The 25356-nt window shown below is 34.3% G+C and overlaps 6 protein-coding genes across 7 annotated transcripts; 4 read left to right on the forward strand and 2 right to left on the reverse strand.

Moving 5' to 3' along the window:
- Positions 1-278: 278 nt before the first annotated feature.
- Positions 279-2207, reverse strand: LOC107412193 (calmodulin-like protein 11). Its single transcript, XM_016019910.4, has 4 exons — positions 2019-2207; positions 1374-1531; positions 1181-1261; positions 279-640 (listed from the first exon to the last, which is right to left on the reverse strand). Exons 1-4 carry the CDS (start codon positions 2092-2094, stop codon positions 506-508), a joined length of 450 nt encoding a protein of 149 aa, XP_015875396.1. The 5' UTR covers positions 2095-2207; the 3' UTR covers positions 279-505.
- Positions 2208-5206: 2999 nt separating this feature from the next.
- On the forward strand, positions 5207-6638 carry LOC107412126 (ammonium transporter 2 member 4). The gene is made up of 2 exons (XM_025070887.3): positions 5207-5966; positions 6312-6638. The coding sequence occupies exons 1-2, from the start codon at positions 5379-5381 to the stop codon at positions 6636-6638; spliced, it is 915 nt and encodes a 304-aa protein (XP_024926655.3). The 5' UTR covers positions 5207-5378.
- A 90-nt stretch (positions 6639-6728) lies between these two features.
- LOC125421147 (ammonium transporter 2 member 4-like) lies at positions 6729-7424 on the forward strand. The gene has a single exon (XM_048469076.2). It carries the CDS (start codon positions 6756-6758, stop codon positions 7308-7310), a length of 555 nt encoding a protein of 184 aa, XP_048325033.2. The 5' UTR covers positions 6729-6755; the 3' UTR covers positions 7311-7424.
- A 1151-nt stretch (positions 7425-8575) lies between these two features.
- LOC107412205 (uncharacterized) lies at positions 8576-11262 on the forward strand. The gene is made up of 4 exons (XM_016019919.4): positions 8576-8978; positions 9256-9450; positions 9983-10164; positions 10605-11262. The coding sequence occupies exons 1-4, from the start codon at positions 8684-8686 to the stop codon at positions 10920-10922; spliced, it is 990 nt and encodes a 329-aa protein (XP_015875405.2). The 5' UTR covers positions 8576-8683; the 3' UTR covers positions 10923-11262.
- A 1147-nt stretch (positions 11263-12409) lies between these two features.
- LOC107412204 (GDP-mannose 3,5-epimerase 2) lies at positions 12410-15961 on the reverse strand. Its single transcript, XM_016019918.4, has 7 exons — positions 15802-15961; positions 14408-14818; positions 14135-14228; positions 13908-14037; positions 13687-13819; positions 13027-13234; positions 12410-12857 (listed from the first exon to the last, which is right to left on the reverse strand). The coding sequence occupies exons 2-7, from the start codon at positions 14815-14817 to the stop codon at positions 12702-12704; spliced, it is 1131 nt and encodes a 376-aa protein (XP_015875404.2). The 5' UTR covers position 14818; positions 15802-15961; the 3' UTR covers positions 12410-12701.
- A 5786-nt stretch (positions 15962-21747) lies between these two features.
- Positions 21748-24995, forward strand: LOC107412166 (V-type proton ATPase subunit F). Of its 2 annotated transcripts, none has more exons than XM_016019873.4 (5): positions 21748-21898; positions 22825-22906; positions 23477-23558; positions 24379-24461; positions 24561-24995. In XM_016019873.4, exons 2-5 carry the CDS (start codon positions 22844-22846, stop codon positions 24723-24725), a joined length of 393 nt encoding a protein of 130 aa, XP_015875359.1. In that variant the 5' UTR covers positions 21748-21898; positions 22825-22843; the 3' UTR covers positions 24726-24995. The 2 variants fall into 2 exon arrangements, with proteins under 2 accessions (XP_015875359.1, XP_015875360.1); XM_016019874.4 differs by having other exon boundaries at positions 21822-21894.
- The last annotated feature ends 361 nt before the right edge of the window (positions 24996-25356 follow it).

The raw sequence follows: 25356 nt of genomic DNA on the forward strand, positions 1-25356 counted from the left end.
TTATTTTTTTTATATTTATTTATCAATGGGGGTAACACAATATTTTTAAGGCACTGACCATCCAAAAATGCTTTTGTATAATTAATTGATTTGAAAGTCTTATTTACTTATTTTTTTTCTTCTCAATATCAATTGAAACTAATGAATACTTGAATAAACTCCATTCAGTTTTGGAATAAGTGTTGAGACTTGAGAGAAGAATAAGCAATCAACACCGAGAATAAGCAATCGACCCGCGATGGGAGATTTCCTTTTCAATCACCAAGAAATTCAAAATATATATATTAAAGTATTTTATCTTTATTTATATATTAAGGTAATGGACTAGGCTTCAACTATTTCATTACTCCACAATGCAATTCTATGACTTGGAGTAGATAGACCCCTAAAAAATAAAAAATAAAAAGTAAAACAAAAATTACAGGAGTGATGACCATTGACCAACACGAACAGACTTCATAAACATAGGCCAATATATATAGATTAAAAGAAATGTTTAGGTAGATCAAACGGCTAACATCATTCTCACAAATTCCTCATAATTGACCAAACCATCACCATCCAAATCAGCTTCTCTGATCATTTGATCTACCTCTTCATCTGTTAGTCTCTCTCCAAGATTTATCATTACGTGTCTCAGCTGCACCCAATAGCAGGGAATGAGAACATAAATTATGTACAATTAAGTGCCAGTAAAAATTAGTAGAGACACTGCTTTTTACTATTTCACCACCAATTTCGCGGTGAAAAACTCATTTGGTGGGGGCAAAATATATAGGAGAATTAGCCACTGCACAGTAATATATATATATTTGTATACCCTATACTATATTGCAAAGGTACTGAACATCGCTCCTACAAAAATCCTTGAAACCAATATATATAAGATTGAAAAATTCTCAGCGAAAAGAATATATAAGATTGAAAATTAATAGGGACTTTTCATTTTGTTTCCCGTCTTTATTTCTGTTTTTTACTTCATATTCTTTTGCAGCTAGCTTTAATTATTATTGTTATATATATATATATATATATATTTTGGATACAAGCTTTAATTAATCAATAAGAAGTTTCGAGATTCTTAATTAATTTGTCACAACAAGCCCGTCTTTTAAGGTTTTTATAGATTGTTAGTAAGGACAAATTAAGTACTAGAATGATAGGGGATGAAAAATTCAACCTCATTAGGTGAAATGTAACCATCTTGGTCCTTGTCAAACACCCTAAAAGCTTCTTTCAATTCCTCTTCAGCTTCATTTTCCTATATAATATATATCCAAAATCAAAATCACTCATAATTAATATTTTAGCCGAAAATAAAGACAAAATAATTTTGGAATTAATTAATATGAATATAATATATACATAGATACCTTCATTTTCCTGGCCATTAGATTCAGAAACTCCCCAAACTCTATGGTTCCGTTGCCATCAGCATCAACTTCGCTGATCATGTTTTTCAATTCTTCTTCGGTGGGATTTTGGTCCAATGACTTAATGGCAGTTGCCAATTCGTCAATAGTTATGCACCCTACAATTAATTTTTAAATTCGTCAATTACACCATTAATCAAGCTACAAAAAAATGTCTTGCATACGACTTTAATGAATTAGTCAAACTTATACGGACACCGACATTAATCAAATTCCAAACGAATTGCAGAACTTAAAAAGAATTAATCAAGCTAAGATCATCTTGCAGGGTTTTAATTTTCTCTTAATTTATTGAGACAAATTTTTGAATATAAATATATACAGAAACAGAACAATTACCGAGCCTCAACCTTGCATATATGGTTTACATATTTGGCATATGTATAACTTTTAAGATATTGATGAATGAAAGTGGGATCGATTTACTTTAAGTCGCAGTTTGATTTGGCTTAATTTCTATATATTATACTAGACTAATCGATATCTAAACATGTCATGTATATTAATTCCAGATTATTGCAAGCGATGATAATGGTTAGAAAAACCAGAGAGAAAGTGGTTAAATAAATAAAGAAGGAAACTTACCATCTCCATCTCTGTCAAAGAGACAGAAAGCTTCCTGAAACTCCGCAATCTGTTCTTCACTTAAAACATCTGCCATTTGTTTTGTATTTACAAATCCACGCTACTATATGTACAAGAGGACTGAGAGGATATCTCAATCTGGGAATGGCCTGGAAAGCAATATATATAATGCAAAGCCAAAGCTAGCTTCACATGTATGTATATATATATATATATATATGCTGGTGTTGATATGTAATTACTAGACTAGTCGTCCGTTTCTTTAGTGGAAATGGAAAATGACCTTAAAAGGTCACGCATTTTTGTTTTAGTTTCTCCTTAATAGTCAAACGTATGATATAAAAATTTACGTGAGCGAACTTTCTGAATTTTGGATTCAAAACTCGAAAGTCTTTTACAGGGAATGTAGACTAGTATTATTGACGTTGAATTCTTCTTCTTCATTTTTTTTTATTTTTTTTTGGGGTTCTGATTTTTTCCGCATTGATGGTCTCGAGTCTACGGGTACTATTCCTTTATTTTTGCATTTTATATATATATATATATAAATTTGCTATTGTAAGTGAAGTTACCAATTATATTATGGACGATAACTATTAAATTTACATAATTTATACAATTTAATAATTACAAATAACTATTTTTTTACATTTCCATGTGTTAAATAATTTCTCTCGTAATAATAGTTTTCATATATATATATATATATATATATAAATCAATCACAATTGTCTTTGTTAATATATATATATATATATATGTATACAAATAAAATGATAATCTATTTTGCATTTGTTTTAATTTTTTTTTTTAAAAAAATTGTAATTTATTTTGGTATCAAAAGCAAATATGTAACCGCCTTAATATTTAATTTGAATAAAAAATAAAAATAAAAACTATTAACAAGAAAAATTGTCAATAGTCTTCCATAAAATGTGAATGGTGTGTGATTCTTTGAAAGCCACGGCATGTTCTATTCAATTCATTATGCTCCCTTCTCACAAGGTGTCTGATTCTTGGAGATTTCATTATTAATCAGTAGAGGCACACGGTTGAATTGGTAAATCCTGTTGTACTTATTCCACCTAGTATCAATTGTCTTCATCAATTTGGTTATGTATATGGTCATATTTTTTTAAGAATAAAATAAAATTAAAGACCAACGAATTAATCATATGTAGTTTAAGTAATTAAATCGCCAATAATGTTATTTAAAATAATAAAATAATATGTACATCTATATTTATGATAGATACATGAGTAATGTTTATTGCTATATACATATATATATATATATGTATAATATTATATTGAAAATATAATGACATGTTAAAGTGTTGAAAATACTATCAATTAATGATTTAAAATTAAAAAAAATTAATTGGATAAATAATAATTTTTATTAATTGCTATATAAATAGGTGCCCAATAGAAAAAAGAAATTATATTTAAAAAAATTAAAACGGCATGTATATATATATAGAAATGTTACGATATGGTCCGTTCGCATGCGAATCTGCATCAAAATTGATACTTTTTAAAATCAACTTTGCTGTTTTTTTAAAAAAATATCAATTTTAATGCAGATCCGCATGCGAACGGACCATATAGTAGCTTCCTATATATATATATATATATACACACACGTACACATGTATGATGTGCACATGTGATGAATGGAAAACCGAGTCATGTGTTGAATGGAAAACTGGGTCGTTTTCCTTCCCAAAAATATAGAAGAATTTTGTTTTTATCTAGAATTTAATACGAATTCTCTGGTGGCTCATTTCATATTATGCTAACCAAAACATATGCAAATTTAGCTGAAACCAATTACCATTGCTAAAAGCCCAGGGGCTTGCCGGTAAAATTCGTCCGTCCAATATTTCAATATTTTTTTAAAAAAATATCAATTTTAATGCAGATCCGCATGCGAACGGACCATATAGTAGCTTCCTATATATATATATATATATATACACACACGTACACATGTATGATGTGCACATGTGATGAATGGAAAACCGAGTCATGTGTTGAATGGAAAACTGGGTCGTTTTCCTTCCCAAAAATATAGAAGAATTTTGTTTTTATCTAGAATTTAATACGAATTCTCTGGTGGCTCATTTCATATTATGCTAACCAAAACATATGCAAATTTAGCTGAAACCAATTACCATTGCTAAAAGCCCAGGGGCTTGCCGGTAAAATTCGTCCGTCCAATATTTCAACGCTTATGCGGGTGTAAATCTTAGAAAATCATGACCATCAAAGATTGAACCTCATAATTTTCTATTTTATAAAATTTTCAAAAGAGAAAACCAACATGATATATATGTATATATATACACATTGTTTTAGTGCTTCATAATTTCTTCCATATCCCCAATTTATTATCAACACAGGGTCTTAGCTAGATCTTTTTGACTTGATAAATATCAGATAAAAATTTTCATTCTTCATTATGATTAGAAGCATCACTATTATATATATATATGCGCACATGATCATTGTCTCATGAACCCGCATCATGAACGATATATATATATTTATAAAATTGCAAAATCCATCAAACCATTCATAATCTTATATTGATATATATATATATATATATAATTTGTATGTATCTGTAATTCTTAAGACGATTTATAGGTCGCCTATTTCATTAACTTAATTTCATTTCAAATGATATGATGTCACATAAATAAATAAAATAAGTGAGCGGACGGTGGTCGCTCAAGATTTAAAAAAAATAGATAGAAAGCGACACTTCTTGGGCTCAAAATCTGGGCCTGGAAGCAAGCCCAACATTGGTCTACTTGATTTTTATTTTTTGGTTACGGTCCACTTAAAATGAGGAAAGGCCAGTTTCATTTTTTTTATTTTTTTTTGTTTTTGGTGGTGAATTGAGCTAAGACAAGTCTCAGTTTGGTTCAAAAGGCTCTTATTATATATGCCTACAAAATTGGACGGACCATACAAAGCGAAGTTTAGGAATATATATTGGCATTTAGGACATGTTCCAACGTTTAACAGGACACAGACTAAGATATACTGGTACAACTACAACAATTATGTACAAATTAACCATGTGTCGATTTTCCATTGTCCTCATTTTAGAATTTTGCAATTTTCAGAGAGATGGTTTTGCATGGCTGGTCTGTTTCTTAAAATAGCTAAAACGAAGAAATATGTAAAAGAAAGTTCTTTCAAAAAATAAAAAACAGTAATATATAGTAGCAGCAGTCATAGATATGGTTTTTGGTTCTAAAATTAGCCAAACTGGAAACTACCCTCAAAACAATCTCTTTTTAAAGCTCAAACCTTACCCCTCTCTAATACTACCCGGCCTTCAAAAATATGGAGTTCCCGGCAAACCTTAAACCCGACGAAGCGAGCCCCGAATGGATGAACAAAGCCGACAACGCATGGCAACTCACAGCCGCTACCCTCGTCGGAATCCAGAGCATTCCGGGTCTGGTCATCATCTACGGAAGCATGGTGAAGAAGAAATGGGCGGTCAACTCTGCGTTCATGGCTTTCTACGCTTTTGCAGCCGTTATGGTATGTTGGGTCGGTTGGGGTTACCGCATGTCCTTCGGAGAGAAAGCGGTTTTCTTCTTGGGCAAGCCTGCTGTGGCGTTGGACGAGAAGTATCTTCTGGGTCAGGCTTTTCTGGGGCTCTTTCCGACGGCTACGATGGTTTTCTTTCAAGGGGTGTTTGCAGGGTTAACGTTGATTCTAATAGCGGGTGGTCTGCTGGGGAGAATGAATTTTCGTGCGTGGATACTGTTTGTGCCGCTGTGGCTGACCTTGTCGTATACTGTGACTGCATTTAGTATATGGTGTCCGGATGGTTGGTTGTCAAAGCTTGGTGTTATTGATTATTCCGGTGGTTATGTTATTCATCTCTCTTCTGGTGTTGCTGGTTTCACTGCTGCTTATTGGGTAACCCATTTTTTCTTTGCTTTTATATATTTTAAACATTCCTTTTTGAAAACATGTGAGGGAAAATGTTCCAATGAACCATATAGCAACCTCAGGTTTCATCCTCTGTGTCCCATTTTATCTGTTTGACGAATAATATAATTTCATTTATTTTTTAAATGATATAAGATTTTATCATTGATCATATAGAAAAATGGAACAGAAGATCTTCATCCTTTCTTGATTAAAATAGTGAGAAATGAACATTTTATTTGATAATTTAGTTTGTAAACTATGGTTTGGGACGTTGGACATGTAAAGTTGAGATGGATCGGAGGTAATTTTTGATGGGATATATATGTTCAGGTGGGACCAAGAACAGACAAAGACAGAGAGAGCTTTCCGCCAAATAACATCATTCTGATGCTTGCAGGCGCAGGCCTGCTTTGGATGGGGTGGACGGGATTCAACGGTGGAGATCCATACGTGGCAAGTGTGGATGCATCACTGGCCGTACTTAACACGCACGTTTGCGCTTCAACGAGCTTGATCACGTGGGTCATCCTTGACACTTTCTTCATTGGGAAGCCCTCTGTGATTGGTTCCGTACAGGGCATGATCACGGGCTTGGTTTGCATCACTCCCGCCGCAGGTATACATTCATTTACCAAAATGACCCCTCTATTTATTTAAATACCTTATTATAAGTTAAAGCACATGATATCATTGAGACAACATTAAAATTCAAATATGTGCTGTCCAAAATAAACAATTTGGGCAGGAGTTGTGCAAGGTTGGGCATCAATCCTGATGGGGCTATTATCGGGAAGCATTCCATGGTACACAATGATGGTGCTCCACAAAAAGGTTAAGCTGTTGAGGGACATCGACGACCCCATGGCGGTGCTCCACACGCACGCCCTTGCCGGAGCCTTGGGCGGAATTCTCACTGGCTTCTTTGCGGTGCCAAAGCTATGTCGCCTGTTTTACATGGTGCCCGATTGGGACAAGTATATTGGCCTAGCTTATGGACTTCAAACGGGTAGAATTAGTGCTGGATTTAAACAAATGGGGATCCAACTAGGAGGCATTGTGTTTGTGATATGCCTAAACGTTGTGATGACTAGCATCATTTGTTTGTTGATTAGGTTGGTAGTTCCACTTAGGTTGGAAAGAGATGAATTGGCGATCGGAGACAGGGCAATACATGGAGAGGAAGGTTTTTGGTTTGTGGAGGAAGGTCAATTCTCAAACAATACCAATGCTACTTTTGAGAATTCAAAGACTAATACCGTTTATGATGTTGAAGACTATTCTTCTACTGCATCAAGGGGGTCCATACGTGAAATTCAAATGGTAGTTTGATTTCTTTTTTCTTTTTTTCTTTTTTTCTTTTTTTGAGTTCTTACTTCTAATTTGAACCAAAAAAAAAAAGGCATCCTAAATCTTGGATTGTTTTTAAGATCTACTGTTTTCTAAAATCTGCACCAAACTTTGTAACAATTAATTATCATCAAACTTTTATATATATATATATATATATATATTCAACTAACTTACATGGCATGTTGGTCACTTGAGCTTGCTTTATAACATATGGACAACTTTGAATAGTGGTAATATTATTGTTCATCAATTAAATGATATTTTCACTTCTAAAAATAATAATTGACTATGATGTTGTGCTACTTATTAATTGAATGTATAACAATTATTTTATAAGACTTGCATACTAATGTGACAATTATCATGAAAATACAAAATAACTGAATTTAATCGGCTTCCCTCTGGCTCTAAATTTCAAATACAATATCATTGTAATTGAGTTTTTTTTTTTTTTTTTTTCAAAAACCATTTCTTTTTTCAATTCAATTCAATGATTATCAATTAGGGTAATACATATGCATACCTTACCATACATTCAATTCTAAGGCTGCCCCGTCTTTCACGTGTTGCTTTTGCAAATTTGTGGAAAGAGATTGAAAAGCCCCAAAAGGAGAAATAATTGTTGTCAATAAGAAAAAATATTCGATTAAGAATTTGTAGAAAGAATAAATAAATAAATAAATTTAAAAAGAATGAAAAGAGATGGTGAGTGATAAGAGAAAATCAATAGTCGAAAACCGCGTCCCAATGGAAAAATTCACTTATTATTACACAACATTTGGCCCCTCAAGCAGGTGGCTGGTCTAACCCGTCTTCATCAACCCAATTACTTTGGTCCTCTAAACCCAAATATTCACGAAATTTCCCCCCTACCCCCTAACGAGTCAAAAGTTTTATGCCTTTTTTATTTTTATTTTTTTAAAATATTCTAATACATAACCAATATCTTTCACATTCTTGATATTGACATTTTATAAATTATTGTTCTTTTATTGTTTTTTTTTTCTTTATTGTTTCTAGATGTAAAAAATGGTGAAAAAAAGAGAAGGATTGTAGTTTATTAGCTTAGATTTTAGATGGTTTTAATGTACTAATTAAAAAATTTATCAAATTAGGTCCTAAAATTTGTAAGTTTGAATTTCTATTTAAAAAATTAAAAATGTAATTGTATTTTCGAAAATTAAAAAAAAGAAAAAAACAAGAAGGTAGTAGCAAGTAGCAACAAAAAGCCGATTGATATTTTATTTAAGACATCCAACATATAAAAGCAAGCAGAGCGGTTACGAGACCACCAAAATTCCAAGTCAACTTCTTCCAACTCTCTGTCCATCTCCGTCTGTCTGAAACTGAAAATGTCCGACGGAGCTTTAACGGTCCTGGATGGGTCCCACCTCCGAGCCATTGATTGCTCGTTGCCTTCGCCGGCGTCTGACGTTGCCCTAACCGGAGCTCGGGTTCTCGAAATCGCTGACTCCAGAGTTTCGTCTTCTCACTTCGGTCTCTCCCTCCCTCAAAACCTCAAGTCCTCCGCACTCCGACGTATCAACATTCTCGACGACGCCGTTTTCCGATCATCGCAACTCGATCCCGAGCAGGCTTCCGATACGATCAACCTCTACATCACCGCCATCGCCGATCAATTAAAAGGTAATATGCACACATTGCGCTCACATATGTATATCAGTATGTCATTCATGTGTTTGTAAGTTTTTATATGTGAATTTGTTTTATGTGGTGCTTTATATCTTCAAAGAAATTTTGATGAGACTCTATGCTTTGTTTGGTTGGTTGGTAAGAAAATGATGAAATGAAAGAAATCGCCATGGTGAGTGTAATAAAATTTCTTTATGTGATATAGGATCTATGAAAGCTAGGATTTAAGTGATTAATTGAAAATAATACATGTGTGTTTATTGATGATCAGATGATCCTCTTGTTGTATCAATCTTGGATGGAAAGACTCTTAGGCTGTTTTTCGACGACGAAGATGATTTTGCTATGTTAGCGGAGGATCTTTTCACTGACTTAGATGCTGAAGATAAGGGAAAGATCTGCAAGAGTGAGATACGGAATGCTCTTCTTCGTATGGGTATTGAGATGGGTGTTCCTCCCATTTCAGGTGCGTTTTCATTCATTCTTTTTATGACAAAGGGAATATTTTTTTTACTTATTGGAATTTTGTGTTTCAATCTTACTGCCATTAACAATTTGATTAGTTGAATGCATTCTATCTCCTAGAATAGTCATATGTAGCTATTTGGGCCTCAAGAGTGTTATGGGTTTAACTGTTAGGCTAACTTTCTTTGTAGAATGATACATGAATTTGTGAATTCAAAAACACTCCTATACAGGGTTGAGGTGATGGTACCATCTCTGTGAAATTTTTATTTTCTATTTGGTATGCCAGGTTTTAGAAGGCAATAATAAAGAAGGTTGGCAGAAGGTGTATTTTTTGAAATGTGGGTTCTTTTGAGTTGGGGATACGGTGTGTGTTCCCTGGTATAAACATTTGGTTCCTAGATATAACAGTGTCAAATGTTTGATTCTCTAGCTAATTGTGAAGTTGGGAATCTAATATATTTGATTTTATGTTCTGTACTTAAAAAAATGATTTATGTTCTGTAATTAATTCATGATGTGTAATTTATCAGATTTTCCTCTGCTAAACGATATCTTGAAGAAACATGGGGCTGATGGGAAAGAAGAATTGGGCCAAGGACAGTTTGCGCAATTACTTCAGCAAATATTGCAAGAACTATCAGAGGTCCTAGCTGAAAAGAATTTTGTGTTCATCCAGAACATCAAAATCATCAATGGTTCCAAGCTCAGAAAGGTAGTTCATGTTTCCAATATTTTCTTTAGTTCCTTTGACTTTAAAAGTAAGAAATGAAAATGGATGCATGTTCAGTAAGAAATTTTAGAATTAGAATTCCAAAAGGAAACTGAATGCACGATAGTTTTAAAGAGGAACATATGTAGTCATACTGGAATACCATGGGAATTTTGTAACAGTCAAAGAGTTATTAGTACTGTTAAAATACTTTTTTCTCATAGTAAAAGTTTAGAAATGAAAAATAAACAACCTAGATATCTCATTTTCCCTGTGGAAATGCGTGGAAGTTGCTTAACATTTGGTGTTTCGTGGTCCTAGTGGAACGTCATTTTCAACGTTTGCTTAATAGAAACTTGATTTAACCAAATCTGACAAAGGCCTGTATTTATTTTATGGTAATTCTGTTTGACAAAATTCTAATACACTGGACAAAACTGCAGCTTTTGGCTGATGAGGTGCAATTGGGCAAAGTGGTGGAGAAGATATTCAAGGAAAAGCATTCTGGAAATGTTAGTTCAGGCGTTGCAGAATTAACGAGGAGCTTTCTTGAGAAAAATGGGATAGAGTTGGGCTTACCGCCATCTGAAGCCAATGAGGCAGTGGTTCTTCTATATGATGCTGTCTTTGCTGATGTGCAGAACAATAAGAGTGCTACCGAACTAGAAAGGGATGAATTTGCTAGTATTGTGAAGGAGATTCTTGGAAAATTTGCGGAGCAGCTAGAAGCAAATCCTGTTTTTCATGATCTTGATCAGTAAGGGAGAGAAACATGGAAATTTGCAGAGCAGCTTGGAAGCTGATACCCTGCATGTTAGGCTCAGAGGCACATTATGTGCTTCGTTTTCTGCGCAGAATCTCTCTCTGGGTTTCAATGTTTATTCGTCCATCATAACATTTTAACTTGAAGAGGATTACAGCGATCACATTGTACCGGCTCATTCCTTCATAGTCTTTTACTCTATGTTTCATACAGTACTTAAATAGTATGAGCCCCTTTGGGAGGCTGGATTAGTAATTTAGATATGATATAATTCGACACAAGCTTTTGATACGCACATTTTAGAAACAAAAATGAAAGGTTGATACGGTTCGCTTTCAGTGCATTAGTTTTTCTCTTTTTTTTTTTTTACTCTTGCATTTCATATTTTTTGAATTTAAAAAATTCAAGTGGGAGATAAAAACTTAAAATTTAATTTTCTGTGATGGAGGTGGTCATTTTATAAAAAGTGTTATTATCAAATATATATATATATATATATATAGTTTGAAGAAAGTAGCAAGATGCTGATGCGGCTGGTCTCCAGAATCTTCTGTTCGGTTGCAGATATTCAACATCACTGCTTAACATATCAGTTGTCAGTGATTTGAGTTGCCAAAACGCAATTTAGCATTATATTAAAGACAAACACATGCCAATTCTGTCCCATCTGTAAAGCTAAATGCATATAATCTTTCTTCTCTGGCCAAATTGCGTAAAGTCACTCTCAAAACCAAGCACTTGTTTACAATTCTTGCCTCTCCACGTAACAGCATGGAGATCCCCTTGTTTTCTTGGTTAACCCCTTACAAGCTTAGCCACGTTATTCTTGTGCAAATTTGAACCACTTAATCCACTGCCCAAAACCCCAAGCTTGTCCACTCTCATCCCCCACATCACCGTAACTATCCTATTTCAACATCTTCATATAATGTCAAATCGTCAACTAGCAAACATCCATCAAGTCGTAACACATGCTTTTCACAATACTGTTTTGAGCTTCTCCCTAACGACTTAGAGACACAAACATGAGGTGTCCACCAGTCCGATTATGTGGAAGATCAGGAAGCACATATGAAGAAATACCCAAAAAGAGTTGATAAATGTTACACGTGGCCTTTGTATCATATCCTAGGAGAAGAAGAACATTCATTGTAACGTTAGAGAATTGCTTTAGTTTTTATTAGCAGGTGGTTTCAAGCGAAAGGAACTGACAAATGGTGAAGAGTATCCCATAATCCGAATTCAAAAAGTCTCAAAGTCAATAACAAATGAAGTCACTATCTATGGGCCAGCAGTAGTTGATCAAGTGGTATGGCTATTTATCACAGTAGCTCAGCTAGAGTTCGCATCTATCCAAATAGGATAATAACAGGTTCAATTCTATTCAACTGAACCCTTATTCAGACTTGCTTTTTTTTTTTTTTTTTTTTTTTTGTCTTTTTTTGGTATATTATTCTTCATGTTGACAACGAGACAAGGGAAATGGATAATTCAACAATTTGAACAGTGCTTTTCGAGAGGAAAGAAAATATGACTTAAAGGGTACAAGAATGCTGTCGAGCATCCTAGGGCAGCAACAAGCAGGACTAAAAACAGTGGGGGCATAAAAGCTTCCCTCATTACACATTTAACATATTACAACAAACAGGACACCAAAAAAGCAGCTGCTTAATCTATTTATTGTCCATAACCATAAGTTCCTTCTCAGAAACGCACTTTTATAACTCAATATCACTATATTTGGATATTTCAAAAGCAACCACTTGAACCAACCACTTCATTCTTTGCCATCAGCAGCACGCAGTGAGCCAAGTTGAACTGGGGCTTGGGTTCCCACCACCTTAGATGACCCATAAATTGACAGGTCGATACCTTGTGCTTTCTCTTTCTCAATCTGCTCCTTGATCCAGAAGTATGTAATTCTCAGCCCATCCTGAAATGGAAAAAAGGATTTGAATTGAAATTATCTATGAATGTGTAGCGATAAACCCAAGGCAGGGTTAGTGACTACCAAAAGGCACATTTTAAGTCTTCACTGTCAAATTCTGTCGCTTGAAGCAACCAGGAATTTGGAACGTGATCGGAAAAGGAAAATCAGTTACCTTCAATCTCATGGTAGGTGCCCAACCAAGTTTCTCTTTGATGAGTGTGTTGTCTGAGTTACGACCACGTACACCTTCTGGGCCTGGAATGTGGTGGATGGGAAGCTTCTTGTCGTCAAAGCTAAGAACAATTTCAGCCATTTCATTCATGCTAACCATCTCATCACTTCCAATGTTGACAGGTTCACGGAAGTCGGACTTTGTCACCCTAAACACATGAAAGATGATTCCAAAATAATGAATCCATGAGAACAACACAGAAATAAATTCAGAATAAGGACAAATATTCCAAATTCCAGGGATATTTCAATGGTTTTCAAGTGAAATGCAAAATAGGTATGCTAAATGAAAGTTAACATAATGGACCAAGTTAATCTTGTCTATATCATGACAACTTTATTTTTCCATACTGATGGCATGGAACACATTAAGTACAACTATTACTAATCTCTCCTTCGAGAAAGACAAACAAGTGTTCCAAAGAAATTACATTAATATATAAGCTTTTCAACTCCAAAATCTACATTGCTTTAACTGAGAACATAGAAGAATAGTAAAACAACAGGATGCAACAAATTCATTTCAGTCGAATTTCATACTACATAACCTTTAAAAGAAATGTATTACAAAATGGAAAAATAAAAAGTAGCAAGTGCTTACCGAAGGACACCTTCTACACATTCATCAATGAAGGTAAAGGACCGGGTCTGAAGTCCATCACCCCACATCTCAAACTTATCAGTGGAGGTTATAGCCTTTCTGCAAAAAGCAGCAGGAGCTTTCTCTCTGCCACCTAAATGACAAACATGACATCCAAATTTAGACTGAAACATTATAATATTTTGCAAACACTGATGCAATATCTTCAATCAAGAGCTTACCCTTCCATGTTCCAAAAGGACCATAAATGTTATGGAACCTTCCAACACGACACTCAATTCCAAAATCTTTAGTATAGTGCTTGCATAATTCCTCTGTTGCAAGCTTCTCTAAGCCATAAGCATCTTGAGGCTATACCATTCAGACAAATTAAACTCGTTAGATACATCCACAACTAAGAATTCACGTATAAATGGATTCAAACATATGACCATTATGAGAGACAAACCTCAGCAGGCCAGGCATCGGACTCCTTCAAGCTCACATTAGTTTCCAGCTGCTTAAACTCTGGGTAAATACAAGCACTGGAGGCATAGAAAAACCTGCAGGAACACTCCAATATATGAAACTGTAAAATCAAAATTCAAGCATATCTTCTGAAACAGATATCCTGGGCCTAAAGTTCCATTTTTACAGCATATGTTAGCAACTGATAAAAAAGAAAAATATTCTAATAGCTTTCAACTCAAGGGCAGAAAATACTTGGTTAAAGACTTCAAACCTTTTAACACCGCTGATCCTAGCAGCTTCAAGCATGTTGAAGCTGATCATTGTATTGTTATACATGATGACAGAGTGGTTGGACTGAATGAAGCCCATCCCACCCATATCAGCAGCAAGGTTGAAGACATGGTCAACATCTTTAGTAACTTTCAAGCAATTATCCATCACCCTGAGGTCAACAAGATGGAATTCATGGCAAAACATATCTTCGGTCATGTGCTCATTCTTCTTCCAATCAGAAGCAATAATGTAATGGCCCTCACTCTTCAAACGCCGGGCAATATGGGAGGCAATAAAGCCACCTGCACCAGTAATGGAAATACGGAGCTTTTCTGATGGCCAGTAAGGTTCTCTCTCAAGGTTCTCATAGGTGTATGCACCGTAGTCAGTTCCACCAGTACTTCCCATGCTACGACATATTAAATAATCAGAAAAGCAAGAAATCTTTTGCAAGCATAAAACGGTGAAACTTTCATAATTTTACTTTATGCGCACTGAAAACTACTACTCCTAAGTTAACGCAGTTGGGCAATTCCGATGAAAGACAGCCATATTAAAAGGAAAGAATCTTAACAAATAAATCATGCAAATAGTGACAATTCCTCAAAGAAAACAGGGAAATAAATTCCCCAAAAGGCTCATTAGATACGCTAATTGACAGAATCACTTACTTAATAACGACAATTCTACTTATACCACAATCCAAACCATCCAATTGAAACTTACATCCTCTATGAAAATTTGAAGCATTGAAATTGAAAAACTATGGACATTTGAAACCAACATTTCTAATATAAAAAAAATAAAATAAAATAAGAAAGTAATTTAAACTATTTCCTGTACTTCAAAAGGAGAAGTATAACTCCACATAGCAGCACAAAGATGTAATTATTCATAAATTAATAGGAGAACAAAGTGTAACATACATGAAAGCTGAAAAGAAACGTGAAAAGTGAACAACCTATGACAGAGTCAAATGTAATCACGCATTTTTTTAAAAGAAAAAATAGTACAATTACAAGTTGAAGATTTCTTATAAACAAAACACCCATCCTAGTGTCTTTACAGCGTGCAATTCAGCAGAAAAACCAAACTAACAGTATCATGTAAAAAATTAGCTTAATAAGCATATAGAGTAATATGGTTATGAAGAAAACATAACAGACATCTATTTAAAAAACGTAGAAATTAAGCAGGGGATCTATAATGTGACCCAGAAAGCCATTACAACAAACAGTTTATAACAAACCCACCAAAATTCGAACCCTAAAAAGAAATTAACATACTAAAAAAACGAATATTGGAACCACAGTAACAGAGGATTGATAAGATGGTATTTGAAGAAAAAGGAAAAAAAAAAAAAAAACCGCGAAACCCAGTTGGGAATTTCACCTGTAGAGCGTAAAGCAAGGAGCTTTGAAGCTTCAGAAGCCAAGAAGAAGAGAATGTGAGGAGATGAAATTGTTTTCAGAGAGGAGAAGAATGGGGATGGTTTCTGAGCCTGTAATGCACGTCCTATATATAGAACTAGAGAAAGTGAAAAACAAACAAGGCCACTCGTTTCGTTTCGTTTCGTTTCGTTTTGTTTCATTATTTCTGTGATTTAATTAATTGCGGGACACACAGTGAGAGAGAGAGAGAAAGTGATTGGTTGATTTCCCGAGCACAGTGCTTAGATTTTGTGCTGTTCTGTGTTTGTACCATGTGGGTTAATTAATCAAATCCCTCCCATAAGGGTGTTGATTTTAATGGAAAATTTTTTATTAGTCTTTTGCTTTAATTTTCTTTTCTCTCTATAGTCAAAATCTTTAAAGAAAAAAATATTACCGTTGTTTTTTTCTTTTATATGATCAGTAATATCTCGAAAAGCTTTGAAAAATAAAAGACTCTTGTAAAGGAATAGAGGTTCATTTAATGGCGAAAGGTACAACAACCTACAGCTGAAGAAAAATACTTCAACATTTCTATCTTCGTATATCCACCATTCCAACTTGATTTGATATAAATACATAGAATAAGAGGATCAAGATTCAAGATCAAACCTTGACATTAATCTCCAATTTTGAAAATTTGAAGAAAAATAACGTACGCATATGTATATATTTCGCCTGAAATATCATTACAATTCATAAAGAAATATGCTACAAATTCTAAATTTTAACTTTTAAATTTTTTTTTTCTCGAATGAATTGTAGATTGCCACATCTTAATACATGATTGCAAAATAAATATTTATACATTAAAATGACTGATTAATTTATTGTGTTATTTGTTAAAAGATTTGTGAACTTAAAAATTTGAGATCTTTTATTATTATTATTATTATTTTAAATGTGATCTTTATTCTTTAACATTTTTCAAGCATAAAATATGAGAATATACTTATCATATTAATATGATTAGTTCTATATGAGAATTCATCTTAATTTTACAATATTGAAAAAAAGGTTATACATTCAAACTTGAATGCATGATTAATGAGAGTTTGGGCTCATTTCACCATGATTCATGTTGCAAGATTATAGACAAAAATTCAGTATTTTTAAAAAGGGTTTTAAAAGTATAATATTGAGTGCAAGGTTCTTGCTTCTATTGTGTCTTTAAAATACAAGTTATTATTATATATACAAATGTAATATTTTGTATATTTTTGTAGGTGGGTAGAAGTATTATATGTGACTATTGTTGCCTTTTAAAAACACATTCATTTTTATACTCAAACCATTAATAAATTTGGAAAAATAATAATATATAATATATAATATATAATATGTGTTTTTAGTACGAAAATAATGCCATTGTTTCTCAACTTTTGGAATGAGTAAGTTTTGGAAGCTTTTAGTATTTGAGAAAATGCCGTCATGGGATGGGCCTTAGCACATGCTTGGAGGAGAAGATTCCGAGAAACTGGGCTGAAAGTGAAAGGCCTGCTTGGCTAGGGACCATGAGAAATTACTTGGAAAGTTCTTTTGTTTTTTGTTTTCGCCTCTCCTGTTAATGATCTTATAACTTTTCTTAAGATCTAACAAAATCTTAGGAAAAATTTGGATTTTCTATTCAAACAAACACCAAGGCAGCATTTCATATTTAATGAAATGTGTGAGTGTTGATTCTGGTGAAGCTAAAATGATAGTCCTAGTGTCAGGACCTGCCCAGAATTCTTTTTTCGGAACTATAGATAAGCTCTGATCCCAGATAAATACCACCGAACCTTCCAACAGAAAATCCGACAGCACCTCCCCTAAGGGTAGGACTTACCAAAAATTATCTGTACTGAAAACATACTTCTATACTCATCCCCTTATTCCTCCCGCAAAACTACAAATTGATTCCACAAATTTGCAGCACTTCACAACAATAACGGTAAACCAGTGCATAAATAAAACATAAGTGTCTAAATAGTATACAGAGTTCTATGAAGTGCTATTCAACAGAAATACAACAAAGATGAAAGAAATAATACAGCTGAAAGGAATGAGTACAAAAGTACTTCTCGAAACACGATAGCGGCAGAGAACTGGTTCGCCCCGGAAGAACGTCTATCACCCCTTGCACCTAAGGGAACGGAACTTAAAAACGTGAGATGCTAATCATCTCAATGAGTGACCCTAACTACTGAACACTTTTATAATAATAGTAACAAATAGGGAATTGAATTAATACCAACAATTAATAAATAAATAATAATAACAGTTGGAAATAATAATTTTCTCTCAAAACTCTCACTAATCACTCCGTTGGAAATGTTTCCTTTTTAAAACAATTTCACAAAACCCGATATTCGTACTTCCCAAAAACCAAGGGATCAAACCATTTGATAAACAATAAATAAATAAATACCCCAATATATATAATTAAAATGTAGTAAATCATAATAAATAAATTTGAACACTTTTGGGGTTTGGAACTTTATCTGAAAAAATTACACTTGACGTACCACACCATATACCGGTGATGCCTTCCGATACCCAACGTCCTGAGCACCGACTGGCGGGGAGATTAAAGAGAGAAACTTGCAAACGGCACTTCGGCGTCCCGACAGTACCGCTGTTGAAACCATCATCCCGGCCAAGAAGGGGGGCGGCTGTGGCCAATAACAAACTTGCCTGCCCACGGTCCAATGGCAACTCATGGGAGAAATAATAATACTTGCGCGCTGAACCACATATACATATACCAGAATACCAATACTGTATGAATGCGTCTAAAATAATTATTAAACCAACTGTACCGTTTTCCAAAATTACCGTGGAAAATATACCAAAATTTCACACTTACCATCCCACATATTTTTATTTAACAAACCGGTACGAAAACATCGATAACAAATAAAACCATAATTTTCTCGTAATACGAGGTTCAACAATTAAATTACCGCGGGCATAATTTATAAAATTAAACCACCAATTTAAACAAATATTTTCATAAAATATTTAACCCAATTACGTCCGAAAAAATAATACTTAAAACCACGTACGATTATTACTGAAATATACTTTGCTTATGCATAATAAATAATTTAAATCACACTAAAATCATAATTAAATTGTACCACATGAGCATAATTTAAATACCAATTAAACATAATTAATTGCCCAAAATATTTTTAAAGGTAGGTCACTCACCTTAAGCGCGTAAATCAGCTAAGATCCTCCGCAGGATCAACTCCACTACTCGTACGCACACCTAAAACATCCACAGTATACCAACCAAATATATTAATATTTTATTCGGATAATTTCCAAATGGGTACCCGGGGAGCGAACACAAATGACAACTAAAAGTTACGAGTTATATACCGAATTGAAACTTGAGTGATGAGGATCACAGATTCGGTCTTACTTTCGGGTGATCAGACCCGAGGTGGCCGGAATCTCGCCGGAAAACTTTCAGGATTCGACTCCGCAATTCTCCCAAAACCATCGCGAATTGGCGGAAAAGGATACCGGATTTGGATTCAGGAGGTTGAAAACAGTGGACAAGGACCGGCGGTGCGACTGGGTACTCGCCGGAACAGTAACTTCCGGCGAGCCGCCGCGGTCACCGGCAACCGTCGCCGGCGGAGGCGTGTGCGGTGGCCGTTGGCTGAGATTTTTGGCGGTTTTGTAGATCGAGGGGAGAGGATTCCAACAGGACCGGCGGTGAGGCAAACGGAGGCCGGACGAAGGAGAAATCGGGGTTTGAAGATTTTCGACCCCTTGCCGGAAAACGCTCCGATCCCGGCCCGTCGGAGGTCCGGTGGCCATGAAATTTGGTGGGTAGGCCAGACTTGAGGAGGTGGTGAGGGGTGGCTACCGTGTGTGGCCTGAAAATGGCCGGAAACAGGGCAAACGGCGGTGGAGGGAAAAATGGCCGCCGAACTTCGCCGCCTCGATCCGGGCACGTCCGGCGACCAACGGCAGTGAGATTTTGGGGTTTGGCCGGAAATGGGGAGAGGCTTCCGTCTAGCCGGCACGTGTAATGAGAATCAGCCGGAAAATTTGAAGATTCCGGCGGCCGGTCGGTTTCTCTCTCTCTCTCTCTCTTTCTCTCTCTTCCCCGAGATTTTTGTCAAATAAAAGTCACCGTGGTGACACTGTTTATCCATGTGGACCAATCAGGTGATGACATGTGGCATTACTGTGCACTTAAGCCAGATATAATAAAATATTACGGTATCCGGCGAACTTCAAACGTCCATAACTTTTTAACCAAATGTCCTATTTAAGCGTGCCGCTAGTCTATGAACTCGTATCGACGAGTACTTTACAACCATACAAGAGTCAAAACAAAATTACACAACAAGAAAAAGTTAACTTCCGGTACCTTTTGGACTGTTTGCACCTCAATTTGTTTTGCCCATAACTTTCAAACCGTAGCTCCGTTTTCAACATGCTACTAGTCTACGAACTCGGGGCATCATGCACTTCGCCACGGTACCCTGGTCAACTAGAAATTCCAACTAGGACAAAAAGTCAACTTTTGACCCGCTCGGTCAACGGTCAACCTCGGTCAACGTGCACGGATTCCGGTGTGATTTGGGACGGGGTGTTACTCCTAATTCCATTTTTTCATATGAATTTTTTCTTACCTAGGTGTTTGGAATACATATTTCCTAGATCTAACAAAATCTTGGGAAAATTTTGGATTTTCTATTCAAACAAACACCAAGGCAGCATTTCATATTTAATGAAATGTGTAAATGGTGATTCTGGTGAAGCTAAAATGATAGTCCTAGTTCCTTTTTTTTTTATATGAATTCTTTTTTTTTTTTAATCATATAATTGTAACATATAGATGATTAATGTAATAAAAAAAAAATTACATATTTGATATGAATATGGTTAACCAAAATGGAAAATATAAAATGGAGTGCTAAAAGGCCTTAGGACAATGTTTCTAATTAGAAGATTTCTTTCAATTTCCAAGTTCCAATGCCATTTTTTTTTTTTTTTTTTAGCATTGAATTTCAAGATGTGCAAACCTAAATGGGGAAGGAAACAACCAAAAAGTAGCGGTGACTATGTGACAAAACTCATGTGCTTCCCTTTACAAGAAAAAAAAAAAAAAAACACATAATTATAAGCATCTGCATATGCTATTAAATTCTTTAATTTCTTGTTTGAATCATAAAATTGTAAAACAAACGTCACTTCTAATATATAACACGTTAACTTTATATGCTGTGTGTGTTTTATCACCTAACATTTTGCCAAGCAATCTGCTTCTTCAATGCCTTGTACTGAATAATTTTATTTTTGTTTTAGGGACGACAAGTTTGGATATTATGGGAGGGGATTTGCTTGATTGGGAATATATAATAGTAAAGTAGTTATACATTTATATATCTTCCCAAACTAACCTACATTAATTTGAAATTATTATTTTCTATTTGTAGTAACAACTTTTCATGTAGACATAATTATTTTCTTCAAAATACAGGCAAAGAAAACAACAAAAAAAAGGGGGAGTCTAAATTCACCAAAACCAAGATATAAAAGCTAGAAAATACTTGTCTAAATGGATATATTCAATTTAGAATTTAATAAATTTAAAATAAATTATAAATTTTAAAAAATTTAATAAATTGTTATAGAATTTTATAGATTGCATATAAAAATCCAATAAAATTTTTAAAATTAAAACTGAATTTTATTTTGATAATTTTCTAAATTGAATAAACTTTTTAAATTCTTTTTCTCCATCCATTAAAAAAAAAATTAAAAATTAAAAAAAAAATGTAACCGACACTTTAAAATTGAAAATGCCCATTTTGGACCTTATATTCTGAATTAGGATAAATATTGGGTTTATGGGCTTTAAGCTGCATCTGTTTGGGTTTTAAACTCGGGTTGATTCACTCAGCAAGACCAATCCGAACCGCCAACCAGAACTCCTTCGGGTCGTCATTATTCATCTTTAGCCCGGTCGTCGTCAGCTTCCTCTCCTCTTCTCTCTCTGTGCGGATCCAAAGCTTGAGCCCTGAAGCACTGAGCGCACTACACTGCAGGTTTAAATTTTCGATTTTTAGATATTAACCTTGTTTACTTTTACTTATTACGTATCGTAATTTGCACTGATTTTTTTTTTTCTAATTTCATTCATAATTCTAGTTTGATTTCACCGGAAGATTTGTTTTTTCACAAAAGGAAATAAGTTTTCTGGTTATTTAAGAACTGGATTTAGATGACCCAACTCGGTAATGATAATAATTTGGCTCTCCCAATAATCAAATAAATATTATTATTATTATTATTGGTCTCAAATAATTAATTTGCAGGCACAAAATGCTTTTTCCCTTTTCATATGTTTACAATATAATTCTGGCACAGCGACTTTATGCTTGGTTGGTATGAAAGTCTTGGTGGCTCATCGCCAATATTTTCCCTATGTTTGGTTACTGAGAAAACTAGAAGTAAATGAAAATTTAACTTTTGAAAGTTCGCATTTTGTGTTGTTTTGCTTTCCAGAAGAATAGAAAAACAACTAACATGGGTTAAAGTTGTTGCATTAGGCTCGTTTAACAAAAAAAATAAAAATAATAATAATAATAAAAATGATAAATAACCGAAAGATGTAATTTTGATTTCTTCCCAATTGACCAATTCCAACATCTTATCACCAATCAAATCCTGGAGTTAAACGATTTTGTGAATATTTTGATGGTACAGTAATCAGGAATTTAGGCATTCTTCTACCAACAAAAATTCGTTTTCTGGTAGATCAATGCTGTAACTTTTTATTTTTGTATACTTATTGCATAAAGTAGGGAGGAAATATATCAGTCTGAAGAAAATCTATGTATTCATTTGTATTTTAATAACAGAGACACTAAAATTATAAAATAGGCACTGTAGCTTTTATCTTAGACAACCTGGTTTAATGTAAATGTAAGATTGTATATTTTGTAATCATTGTTGTTTCTTGTTGTTGCAGTTGAATAGCTTTAATCTAAATGGCTGGCAGAGCTCAAATTCCCACCAACAACTCGTCGCTTATTGCTATGATTGCTGATGAGGTATGGATGATGTAGTTTTTCTATAAGTTGATGATGAAAAATAGTTCTAACTATCTGTTTCCTGCCCATAAGCATTTAGAATTTCATTTGGCAAGCAACGTCACCATAGTGATATTGAAATGTGAAACCATGTTTCATGCGCTTTTATTTAGTAGATAGGCCTGCCTTTATGCATATGCAATAGAAATAAGCTACCTTCCTCTGTGATCCCTACTCAGGAAGGTTATACAAGAAATTAGTGAGTTTAAAGTATGAATGTGAAGGACCCACAGTATTTTCCAATACATAGATGCTTGTCTTTCCTTAGAAGTTTCATTACTGCTCTGCCTATCTTTGTTAAGCCTGCTCAAGAAACTCTAAATACTAAGGTTCCCAGATTAGCTGTTGCAATTCCTGAAAAAATTTCATAATTCTATAAATATAAAGGCTTTACATGATATAATTGTGCTTCTGTTCATGTATTTTTTTTTTTTTTCCTTTTTTTTGTTTGGTATACTTGGGTTGTTTTCTGTTCCAGTCTTGTGTTAGTTATGGTAGTATCTATCTTCAATATGCTTCTGATTTCTGTAGGACACTGTAACTGGATTTTTGCTGGCTGGAGTTGGCAATGTTGACTTGCGGAGAAAGACAAACTATCTTATCGTTGATTCAAGTATGTTTTATGATCCTTTCCATGATGAAATATTTGAACTTCTAGGTCAATAGATTATTGAACTTATACTGAAAAAGTTAATTTTAAATTGCTATGTAGAATTGTTTTGTTAAAGTTCTGTTTCCCAACTAATCACGTGCTTGCTTGAGGAGGAACAAATTAGTATCACTAGTAATTACTTCTAAAATCCAAACAAATGATATTACCCGGTCCATCCATTTTCACATGGAAGGTTGGTTTGATTACCCAGTCCATCCATTTTCACCTGGAAGATTGGTTTGATCTTTCATCCACACTGGGCATGTGATGTTGGTCCTGTTATATTTGTTGGCTAGTAAGAATGATGTAGCCATCCTATAGCCCAGAAAGTTAGTTTTTCTATTTTGTTATGTGATATTCAAGCAGAATATCATATACTGAGTAACAATTATGGTAAAAGTACATTGTGACTTGTGAGCTTAATCACAATCATGTTATTATGCAAGTTACTGAATCTCTCGATTCAGATTCTACAATCAAAACTTTAGATGTTGGTTGTTAGCCTTGATTGTAGAACACATAAAATTATTGCAACTTTTTTAGCAATAGTGATTGTTTAGGTCATGAAAGATAAAACTGTCCTGTATTACAACAAATACATAATTTACGTCTTTCCTTTCAAGGAAGATGTCTGAGCAATATAATATTTTTCTCTGAAATCGAAAAGCTAAGTTTATTCATATTGTATGAGAAACTTGTACAGCTATTATGCATATTTATTTTCAAACTGAGTTTCATTAGTTTTCTAATTTTCATTGCTATGGAATGTCTCTTTTCTCAGAAACAACTGTGAAAGCAATTGAAGATGCATTCAAAGAGTTTACCGCAAAGGAGGATATTGCTATTATTTTAATCAGCCAATATGTAAGTTCATTCTCAGAGTTGGGTGTTCCATCTGTTGTGTATCACTATGGTCTGCAGGGGGACTATTGTGGAAAGAATTAACCTTGACTTCCATAACAGGTTGCAAACATGATAAGGTTCCTAGTTGACAGCTATAATAAACCAGTTCCAGCAATTTTGGAGATACCCTCGAAGGATCATCCTTATGATCCATCTCATGATTCAGTGCTTTCTCGAGTCAAGTACCTCTTCTCTGCTGAATCTGTGGCGTCTGAAAGGCGTTGAGTATAGCAATAAATGGGTTAAAAACATGACAAGCTGATGGCATATACCCTTGGCTTTTGAGCGCACCCAACTGTATGTTTTGTTATTTACTGACTTCTAAGTGATTGATTTGTTTTTTTCTGCACATCTTTTTAGATTCTGTTTGTGGCTTAGTTTATTTTACTTTCTTCTTAAATTATTGATGGCATTTGGATCTTTGTTGTTATAATATTATAGGAATAAAATTCAGAAATGAAGAAGGCTTTCTATCCTTGAGCCACTTTAGCATGAGATATTTTTCCACTTACTATTGGGCTTTTATGTAGAATCTTTCGGGCTTTTTAACGACTAATCATTGTAATCGATCTCCAACTAGGCCCAACGTCCAAATAAAAATAAAAATTCTCCAATTTGGGCAGAGTGGGGTTCCCAAAGATATTTTATTCCACAGGCAGAGTTATCCGAGTGGGAGTCCTGGGATTGTAGCACTCACATAGTAGAAAACAAATCATGAATGAAGAACTGAAAATCTCTCTCAGACAACCATAGATACTCTTATATTATTCCCCCTATATTCAATATCGTACAAGTGCTCTTCATGTTCCTCAGACATGTTATATAAGTATGTTATGTTTTTCTTATACGACTCGAA

The sequence above is a fragment of the Ziziphus jujuba genome, chromosome 10 (assembly GCF_031755915.1).
Source record: "Ziziphus jujuba cultivar Dongzao chromosome 10, ASM3175591v1".
Lineage (NCBI taxonomy): Eukaryota > Viridiplantae > Streptophyta > Magnoliopsida > Rosales > Rhamnaceae > Ziziphus > Ziziphus jujuba.

Bases quoted from the DNA above. Each gene is read 5' to 3' on its own strand.
- LOC107412204 (XM_016019918.4), bottom strand. From the start codon at position 14,817: ATGGGAAGTACTGGTGGAACTGACTACGGTGCATACACCTATGAGAAC. The intron at 13,820-13,907 runs GTAAGCTCTTGA...TTTGTCATTTAG, and splicing joins TCCTTTTGGAACATGGAAGG to GTGGCAGAGAGAAAGCTCCT. The intron at 12,858-13,026 runs GTAACTGATTTT...TTTCCATTTCAG, and splicing joins CACCTACCATGAGATTGAAG to GATGGGCTGAGAATTACATA.
- LOC107412193 (XM_016019910.4), bottom strand. From the start codon at position 2,094: ATGGCAGATGTTTTAAGTGAAGAACAGATTGCGGAGTTTCAGGAAGCT. The intron at 1,262-1,373 runs GTATCTATGTAT...TATATTATATAG, and splicing joins TAATGGCCAGGAAAATGAAG to GAAAATGAAGCTGAAGAGGA. The intron at 641-1,180 runs GTTGAATTTTTC...TATTGGGTGCAG, and splicing joins GTTACATTTCACCTAATGAG to CTGAGACACGTAATGATAAA.
- LOC107412126 (XM_025070887.3), top strand. From the start codon at position 5,379: ATGGAGTTCCCGGCAAACCTTAAACCCGACGAAGCGAGCCCCGAATGG. The intron at 5,967-6,311 runs GTAACCCATTTT...ATATATGTTCAG, and splicing joins GTTTCACTGCTGCTTATTGG to GTGGGACCAAGAACAGACAA.
- LOC107412166 (XM_016019873.4), top strand. From the start codon at position 22,844: ATGGCTGGCAGAGCTCAAATTCCCACCAACAACTCGTCGCTTATTGCT. The intron at 22,907-23,476 runs GTATGGATGATG...TGATTTCTGTAG, and splicing joins TTGCTATGATTGCTGATGAG to GACACTGTAACTGGATTTTT. The intron at 23,559-24,378 runs GTATGTTTTATG...CTCTTTTCTCAG, and splicing joins CTATCTTATCGTTGATTCAA to AAACAACTGTGAAAGCAATT.
- LOC125421147 (XM_048469076.2), top strand. From the start codon at position 6,756: ATGGGGCTATTATCGGGAAGCATTCCATGGTACACAATGATGGTGCTC.
- LOC107412205 (XM_016019919.4), top strand. From the start codon at position 8,684: ATGTCCGACGGAGCTTTAACGGTCCTGGATGGGTCCCACCTCCGAGCC. The intron at 8,979-9,255 runs GTAATATGCACA...ATTGATGATCAG, and splicing joins CATCGCCGATCAATTAAAAG to ATGATCCTCTTGTTGTATCA. The intron at 9,451-9,982 runs GTGCGTTTTCAT...GTAATTTATCAG, and splicing joins GGGTGTTCCTCCCATTTCAG to ATTTTCCTCTGCTAAACGAT.